Source organism: Nicotiana tabacum, chromosome 15 (assembly GCF_000715075.1).
Source record: "Nicotiana tabacum cultivar K326 chromosome 15, ASM71507v2, whole genome shotgun sequence".
Taxonomy (NCBI): Eukaryota; Viridiplantae; Streptophyta; class Magnoliopsida; order Solanales; family Solanaceae; genus Nicotiana; species Nicotiana tabacum.
Window position 1 is genome coordinate 91,499,831 of NC_134094.1, and position 9,346 is coordinate 91,509,176.

Consider the following 9,346-nt stretch of genomic DNA (forward strand, 5'->3'; position numbering starts at 1 on the left):
CTATGTATATAAAGTACTATTGCAACCCTAAATGGCTAAATCCCTAATTTCTAATTCTCAATTGAATTCAATCCGTATCAGAGAGTGAAAAGTCGACTAGTCATCATAGGAATAATCTCAATGTTAATTCTCAAGTTATGTCTATCAAACCGCCACTCTCGGTTTTCTCCTTTGATTTTTCTTATCCATTGATGAGTACTTGTAATGGCTTGTAGCCATAGAATAGTATTATGGAATCCTGCTATTAAAAAATACAAAATGATTCCCAAGTCTGATCGTTACATGTTGCGACGTGCTAATATTCGTCATTACGAATCAACACTATATGATTTTGCCTATGATTCTGTTACTGAAGATTATAAGGTGGTCGCTACACTTGTGATTAGTGCAAAGGATAGCAATTGCATTGTTGGAATGTACTCAGTAAATAATGAATCTTGGAGAAAGATTGGCACTATTCCTGATGGTTATCGATTGTTCGACCAAAATTCAGTTTCACTATATGGTACAATTAACACGATGACGACTACTTCAGTTCAAGCAAATAGAAGCAGTACGTTTAATAAATTCGCGATCATTTCCTTATTTGTGGCTGATAAAAAATTTATTGTAACGCCCGTTCCATTGGAATATTGTGGGAGTCCTATGAAATTGTCTAATTCTTTAATCGTCTGTGTGTTTCCATGTTTGTTGAGATGAATTTTTTGGTGTGTTCGCTAGAGAAAAATGGAGAAATAAGTTGGACCTACCCTTATTTTTATTAAGAGTATTCAAAAAATTTGTTCCAGAGATTATTCCGTGTACTCCATGATAAGTCTTCATTGAGTATATACTGAGGATTATGAATGGTAAGTTGAAATGATAAAAGCCAGTGAACTATGCAGTTTGGCCGTTTGGTATTCACAAGATTAGGATTGTTAAAAAAATTCTATTTGGTTTAGCCGATAAATCGTCCGATAATCGTTAATCTGATACCAATCCGCTCGTTGTCTTATTGGATGACTAGCGGAATACTATATTTATAATCCGATAAGCTGACCCGTTAAACCGAACCGTTAAATATAATTATCCGTGTGATATGTCTGATCCGTCCGAGAAGCACCCCTACTTTTAATTACTGATTTCGAGTTTAAGAGTTGTGAATGAAAAGAGCTGGCCCTTTAATGGAAAAAAAGAAAGAAAGAAGAGAGAGCCTTTTAATGGGTTTTACGAAAAAACTAAAATAGGAAAATGCAAAAGGTAGTCTGTCTCTACTGACGAAACTTCTTCAGGAGTACTTGTCTTTCACCCACTCTCTGACTTTAATATTTGTCATAGGACCCACCAAAAAGACGTGATTATAATAGAGAGCACGAAAACTTCTTTCAATGAATCCCAGCCGTCCACGTCAAATCCACTGAATAATCTACTCCAATTGAAGTGAACTGTAGATATTATCTGTAATTACTTGCTATAAATAGCAGAACCTTTACGCTTACCCTTTTTAATTACTCCGTACCAGTTGATAATGATTTCGTACGCTGCCGGAATATTCTTCCTCGTAGGATTCTCCATCGCCGCCGCCGCCGACGGACGTAATGTTTTGAAACTTCCGTCGGAAGCTTCCAGATTCTTCGATGAAGCCGATGACTCTGTTGGAACCAGATGGGCCGTCCTTCTTGCCGGATCAAATGGTTATTGGAATTATAGACATCAGGTTATTATTATGACTATTTGGCTTTTAGAAAATGCTACGTATTTATTTTCATTTGAAATTTATACTTTTCTGATGAGCACAAGTTTGTTTTCCTTCTGATCTATTTTATTTTGTTGTTTATAATATCTGGATGGATGTAGTACCATTTCTTTTTTTTGAAATAATATGTACTTATCTGGTTTGCTTATTTTGGTGAAAATACGGAGGAAAATTTCCAGTAAATCTATGTTGATGTTTTTATTTAACTTTTGTTTGGTTGAATGAGCTAGCGAGCTAGAAACGTGTACTCTGATGCTTTTTCATATAGGATTTAAGTTATACTCCATTACACTGTAACAGTGTAATGAACTTTTTACACTATCTGTTAATTTTGACCTGTGATAGTTGGTTAATTACCATTTTTACCAGGTCATCTGTTAATGTTTATCATAAATTTATCTGTAATTGCCTCATAAAGCGAACTGATTGAATAAATATTTTGTTCACAAGCTCTAGGTTTTTCATTGGATGTGAATTAGGCAGAGGCCGGGAAACTAGTAAAAGCTTATTAAATTGTTAGAATTTGGACTTTGGTTACACTGCACTTGTTAGAATTAAAAGTTATGAAATGTGAAAATTATTTTGACGCAGTGTAATACTTGGAAAAGCTGAACGTCATGATTATTAATCTAAAATTAGTATGCCCATGGGACAAGTCATTACTAGTGACTACCATAAGAGAGAAATTTTCTCAGTTGATTTTCTTCTTTTTGTCTTGTACTCGAGCACTTTGTATTAGAGACTGCTTTCATGTGAATGTTGTCATGCCCACTGAAGAAATTAAGAGAGCTGGATTCAGTCAGATTATGGTGTAAAGATAATTTGATAGTTTGGAATGTGATCCTTTTCTTTCTTTAAGTCCTCATTCGTCGGTGGTACATTTGACAAACGAAGCCTTTTTGTTGCACTACAGTTTTACCAGAAATACACTTGTTTGGTAGCTTGTAAAGCCTGTGAAACTCATCCCATTAAGACAACTTAATGGAGAAAAAAATTAGTTTGTAAAGAGTTTTGCTAAGACAACATTTTCCTTCTTTTTGATAAATCAGATTTGGGACTGTAGGGTAATAAATCTGCTCCTAACTGTAACAATGTGGAGTGTCTTCATAATTTCTTTTCATGTGTTTACTAATAAGCCTTGTCAACCTTGACGTTCGTATCAGGCTGATGTATGCCACGCGTATCAGCTGTTGAGAAAAGGTGGTCTCAAAGATGAGAATATTATCATGTTCATGTATGATGACATTGCTTATAATGAAGAGAACCCAAGACAAGGAGTTATCATCAATAGTCCTGCTGGCGAGGATGTCTACAAAGGAGTCCCTAAGGTAGTTGTTTTTCTGTCATGTTTTAGTGTATACCTAAATCATACTCTTGTCTCATGTGCTATCTCTTGAGGCAGGATTATACTGGAGATGATGTTAATGTGGACAACTTTTTGGCCGTTCTCCTTGGTAACAAAACTGCTCTTACTGGAGGTAGTGGAAAGGTGGTGGATAGTGGTCCAAATGATCATATTTTCATATTCTATAGTGATCATGGTGGCCCTGGGGTGCTTGGTAAGTAGCTTATTTATCTCTCACTGGGCTTTTGCTTTGCTTTCTATATCTCGCATTTTTATATTTGATCACCTTATATTAAGGCTTGCACCTAAGCCTGAAACTCAAGACCTTTCTGTCTATTGAATATGAATGATCATTGCCTCACTGCTTTCTACTGTTTGACAAACAGATGATGTCTATTCTAGTTAGGAAGGCAAATAATCTTTATTTAATATTATCTCTGGTTCTTATATGTTGAATCTGCTTATGCCTTTGAACATTCTGTTTTCCATTTCAGTTCAGTTTGTCGATTGATTCACCAATAAAACTTGTGGTAATAGTCCCTTAATGCCACCTCTCCCCTAACTAAAAGAATGAGGCAAAGCATCTCTGAGAAAACCAATAGAACCACTGTATGCTCATGGTTCCAGTTTCACAACTTCACCTTTCCTCGTCCTTCCTAATTGGCAATTACATCTCTGATTTGTGTAATATATACATCTATAGTGGATGAAATCACCAGCACAAAGCTTAAACGATCTATCTAACTTGTCTCTTTGTAGTGTCTGTTCATGAACCACCTTCACTTTCAGTCGTCAAGCTATGAAGTGAGCACCTTTGTTTCTATTATTTTTGTGGATCAATAAGAAGTGGTATTTTATTGGACATGATTTTTAACAGGTATTAGGTTAGAGTGTCCCATTAAGTGTTGCATGCTTACTGTCCCTTTTTTCTTTTTTTGATAACCGTGTTGTCCGAGGCTCCGGGCCAGCTTGCGCGCACCTCGACTAATTCCACGGGATACCTTCCACCTCCCACCAGCAACAGGTACCAGGTAACTCTGTCCACCAAGGCTTGGACAAATGGGAAGAAAACACCTAGTGTTTTTGTCTCCACTGGGATTCGAACCTGAGACCTCATGGCTCTCACCCACTTCATTAACCACTAGGCCACACTCTTGGGTGATGTTGCATGCTTTCTGTCAGTCACTTATATTGTCATAAATTTGGTTTATTGAATTATAGATTGGATACATTATAATCACTTTTCACATGTCTGCTATACTGTATATTAGGGATGCCTACCAATCCTTATCTCTATGCAAGTGATCTGATTGATGTGTTGAAAAAGAAGCATGCCTCTGGAACATATAAAAGCTTGGTGAGCTGCTTTATTCAATGCAATTCTTAATATTTGTGAAGGCCCTTTCTCATTTTTCCTTTACTTTTTGATTTTCTTCTTCTGTCTACTATTTCCAGGTACTGTACATTGAAGCTTGTGAGTCCGGAAGTATCTTTGAGGGTCTTCTTCCTAAAGGTCTAAATATTTATGCCACAACAGCATCAAACGCTGTAGAGAGCAGCTGGGGCACCTATTGTCCTGGAGACTATCCTAGTCTTCCTCCTGGCTATGAGACCTGCCTGGGTGACTTGTATGCTGTTTCCTGGATGGAGGACAGGTACATGAAGCTTTCTGAACTTCGACAGCCATTTCTATAATTACCAATGTCAAGAGCTGGATGATGTTAAGTTTTAGTTGTTCTATGGTTTAATGACTATGAGGCTTGTGCTTGTCCTTTTTCTCCTGGCATTACCTGTAATTCTTGAGATTGATTTATTATTTCCTCAAGTCTTAGAGGTTGAACTATTCTTAAATCCCACTGCGCCAACAGCTAACTAAATTACGTGCATGTGAGTCGTGACTGGCCAATGCAAGGAGGGACTTGTTATATGAGGACTCCTGTTTCCGTTACTTCTCTTTTCAAATATGGATTTTACATTATGCTCTGGATTTTAAGTTTAAAGAGTTACGATTCTGCTTATAAATGATCATATTAGCCCAATACTTTGCTTCTGACTCATTTTGTATCTCTATTTCTGAGCAGTGAAATGCACAATTTGCGGACTGAAAATTTGAGGCAACAGTATCACCTGGTAAGTTCTTGTGGACATTGACAATTAGGTCATCTAGCGGATGTTCCAGTTTAGAAAGTAAAAATAATAGTAACAATATAGGGAATTTAGGATGCTGAAGCAATGTTTTACAGTTATTAAAAGTGAGAAGAAGAAAGGGGTTTCACGACTAACTATCGGATGATGTAGTTTCTCTCTATGCTTTATTATGATGCCATTTAAATTATTTTGTGTAGTTATGTCTCTATTGCTGGGTTTTTGCAGGTCAAAGAGAGAACTGCTAATGGAAATTCTGCTTATGGTTCCCATGTCTTGCAATTTGGTGATCTACAACTGGGTATGGATTCTCTGTTCATGTACATGGGTACAAATCCTGCAAATGATAACTACACCTATGTAGATGATAATTCCTTGCGGGCATCATCAAAGGCTGTCAACCAGCGTGATGCAGATCTTTTGCATTTCTGGGACAAGGTATGCTTCGAATGTTTTCGTGTTTTTTGGTAGAACTTAAGAGATTCCCGAGTTTGAGGAAAATGAGTTTGCACAACACATAAGAAGCAAAGATATCAAATAGCTATAAACTAGTAGGAAATAAAGCGTTTGAGTCTTGCTACTGCTCCTTTTCATTTTGTCCTTGAGCCGAGGGTCTTCGGAAATAGCTTATCTCTACCTCTACGAGGTAGGGGTAAGGTCTGCGTACACACTGCCCTTCCCAGACCGCACTTGTGGGATTATACTGGGTATGTTGTTGTTGAGTCTTGAAGCGCATTAGTTAACACTATCTCCTCTTAAAAGAGTATCTTCGCTCCATGGCGACACCACGGGTACCTTGTTATATAACCATATTAAGGTGGTTTAATTGCTTTCGAAAAGGTTATATGACATTCTCCATTTTGCAATATCCCAAATTGTTTGACGCAATTCCACTGGTGACATATTCTATACAACTTTCACAACTTTCAAAAGTTCAAATTCATTTACATTCAAAATTTAAACTTCGATGCTACTTTTTTCCTCATGAAAGCAAAAAACTTTGATGCTACTTTTTCTCCACCAAACTATCTTTTCATTCATTATCTTAATATTAATGTTTGTTACCATGCTTTCTATCTAATTTTTCAAATATTAGTTTAATAAGTTTTTCCACTGTCACTAATATAACACATGTCAATATAACATCTTAAACTCGTGACTAGTCAAACATTATAAAAAAGGATTAAAGGAGCATTGTTATTTTTAAAAATGATTTAAAAAATTCAATAGTTCAGACAACTTGGTTAATTTGGGCTAATAATTAAAGATGTTAACTCCAAAGGAATTTAATTGATATCTCGCCAGGTAAGAAGGAAAAGATAGTCTTTGATTTCTCAGGTTCGAATTCCAGCAAAGGCAGAAAAACAGTAGGTGTTTTCTTCCTATCTTCCTAAGAATTAGTGGGCAAAGTAACCTAGTACGTGTGTTGGTGCGAGGTAGCAAGTTTCCAGTAGAATAGTCAAGATGTGCACAAGCTGGCCCAGTCGCCCGGACACCACCTTCATAATAAAAAGATAGTCTTTGACTTCCCTTGGGCAGTCTGCCCAATTATTTGGCTCTTGGCCCAGTGTAATCCGGTCTGCATTTGGCTCTTGGCCTAGTCTAATCCGGTGAATCTATTGATGGTGTACCAAGGTGGTGCTAAGCTGCAATGAGATAATTTTTTAACAAGGCACAGCTTAGGCATTTGAAAATAAACCTGGTTGCTTTATAGAATTCTAGGGCCAAATGAGAGGATATGCAACAGTATTCTGCTGTTTAAAGTTTATAGAAGCATTTCCATTATGGTGCTCACATTTCTGATATTAAGTTGCTGAAAGATTCCTTTTTGTCTTTTAATTGATGGAAACTGAAAGATCCCTTCTATTGACATTGAGGATAGACTGATTTGTTTGGAGATACAAGTAATATTACATGATCGAGAATTCAGAGGCGGATCCAGGATTTAGAGGTTACGGGTGCCACTCTTTATGGTCCACTCCTTAAACAGTATACCTACCTCTAGCCACAAAGACCGATAGAAAGGGTAGGTCGGCTCGATAAGATTTTTGTTACTCCGATTAGTTGAGCCTTTTATTCACAAACATAGACAAATAAGTTTGATTTTGTCTAATTACTCTTTTTTAAGCTTAATTTAAATTATATTATGGAAGGAAATTGCCAAAAAAAACAAATTACTGAAAGAGCACCTCCAATAATAAAATTTGCTTAAAAAGTAGCTTTACTACTACAAATTATTTGTTTTACTAGATTAATTTACCTTCAGTATACTCAATAGAGAAAACAAAGGAGAAGAGCAAAGGAAAATGCAAAGAAGAGGCAGCAACCCAGATCCATACGATTCTAATTTGGGTTCTTTTGGAAAAGAAAGACTACAAAAGCGTCCATCATGTTTGCGAACTGCGGGTGGCACTTTAACTATATATACGTTTTAGCCTAGATATATACTTACATATTCAAAATTTTAGCTTAAGCAGTACCACCCCAAACTCTCAAGGTAGATCCGCCCCTGATCGAGATGCAGTTTAGAGTAAGAGTTTAGTCAAAGAAACAGATTTTAATTCTTGGGGTTTATGTGTTTGAATTAATTTGATGTATTACCGAAAGTTGGTGCCCAATTTGGCTGCTTATGATATCCATCCATACTGAGCTGACTGCTGAGTAGCCTCTGTGCCTTGATGTGAAATGCTTTATTGCTGATTTTTCTGTTTTTTCCTCCAATTTTGGCAGTTCCGCAAGGCTCCTGAAGGCTCTGCTCGGAAAGTTGAAGCTCAGAAGCAATTCACTGAAGCTATGTCACACAGAATGCACCTAGACAACAGCATGGCTCTTGTTGGTAAGCTTCTGTTTGGAATTCAAAAAGGTCCTGAGGTGCTGAAGCGTGTTCGACCTGTAGGTCAACCTCTTGTTGATGACTGGACCTGCCTGAAGTACTTTGTAAGTACAAAAGTTGCAATATTATAGAGTTGCTTAATTATTTGAGGTTTAGCTAGCGTTTGGCCATAGATTCCCAAATTTGTTTTGAAAAATCTGATTTGGGTGAAGTTTGATTTGAAGATAAAAATGTGTTTGGACATCAGTTTTCAAAACATATTTCCCAAATTTATTTTGGAAAAACATGAAACATGACTTATACCCACAAGTTCTAAAAACTATCACAAATACCCAACAGTAACATTATCATTTACATTCATTATATTATCGCAAACCATAGTCTTGAACATAAATAAATTTGATACAAAATTATTATTTTTATAATGAAATACATGATACACTATCAGGTGACCGAGAAGACGAAGCAACAATGTTACAAAATAATAAATGGTGGGCTCTTTTATAAAATACAAAAGTTTGGGGCAATTTTAGAAAAATGTAATAGTGATATTTTGGCCCAAAACCAGCTGAGCTGGTTTTGGGATTTGGGATTTTGCCAAAATGTAGGCAAAATCTATGGCCAAACATGTGTTTGCCAAATAAAACCCAAATTTATTTTGGCAAAATCTATGGCCAAACATGTGTTTGCCAAATAAAACCCAAATTTATTTTGACAAAATCTATGGCCAAACGGGTCCTTAATTTAAGGAGGCAAAATTTATAAATGTAGGTTTTAAGTACTGAAGTGTGAAAATAATAAATTTTTTGTTGCTTTATGCCTCGGAAATCAAATTAATTTATCCTATGTGCAGGTAAGAACATTTGAGACACACTGTGGATCATTATCCCAATATGGAATGAAACACATGCGATCCATCGCCAATATCTGTAATGCTGGAATTAAGATGGAGCAGATGGTGGAGGCATCAACACAAGCTTGTCCCAGCGTCCCGACCAATATTTGGAGTTCCCTCCACAGGGGTTTTAGTGCATAAACGCCATGGAATGTGCAGTCTCACACTCTGATGCTGGTATTAGTGATGCTACCCTTATCAATATCAATATTCATGTCCTGTCTGTAAATAGTGATTTGATGCTGGTATTAGTGAAGTTTACCGTTATTGGTATCAAGATTCATGTCCTGGTTGTAATTGTTGCTCTGTTGGCATAATGGCTTCTCTGTAAATACAGCTGAAAAGCACACATATATTGTCTGGAATATATTGAGAGCACATTTCTCATTGTAA

General features: G+C 36.6%; 2 protein-coding genes across 2 annotated transcripts; both read left to right on the top strand.

The window, feature by feature from the left end:
- The first annotated feature begins 204 nt into the window (after positions 1 to 204).
- LOC107824464 (uncharacterized) lies at positions 205 to 699 on the top strand. Its single transcript, XM_016651223.2, has one exon. The coding sequence runs from the start codon at positions 205 to 207 to the stop codon at positions 697 to 699; it is 495 nt and encodes a 164-aa protein (XP_016506709.2).
- A 763-nt stretch (positions 700 to 1,462) lies between these two features.
- LOC107824465 (vacuolar-processing enzyme-like) lies at positions 1,463 to 9,346 on the top strand. The gene is made up of 9 exons (NM_001326134.1): positions 1,463 to 1,696; positions 2,899 to 3,063; positions 3,138 to 3,294; positions 4,352 to 4,437; positions 4,536 to 4,735; positions 5,162 to 5,210; positions 5,454 to 5,663; positions 7,956 to 8,162; positions 8,912 to 9,346. The coding sequence occupies exons 1-9, from the start codon at positions 1,508 to 1,510 to the stop codon at positions 9,092 to 9,094; spliced, it is 1,446 nt and encodes a 481-aa protein (NP_001313063.1). The 5' UTR covers positions 1,463 to 1,507; the 3' UTR covers positions 9,095 to 9,346.

What these genes read in the sequence shown, in the direction of transcription:
- LOC107824464 (XM_016651223.2), top strand. Translation starts at nt 205, where the DNA reads ATGGCTTGTAGCCATAGAATAGTATTATGGAATCCTGCTATTAAAAAA.
- LOC107824465 (NM_001326134.1), top strand. Translation starts at nt 1,508, where the DNA reads ATGATTTCGTACGCTGCCGGAATATTCTTCCTCGTAGGATTCTCCATC. An exon ending in ATTGGAATTATAGACATCAG is followed by an intron (nt 1,697 to 2,898) that starts GTTATTATTATG and finishes CGTTCGTATCAG; the next exon opens with GCTGATGTATGCCACGCGTA. An exon ending in TTTTGCATTTCTGGGACAAG is followed by an intron (nt 5,664 to 7,955) that starts GTATGCTTCGAA and finishes CAATTTTGGCAG; the next exon opens with TTCCGCAAGGCTCCTGAAGG.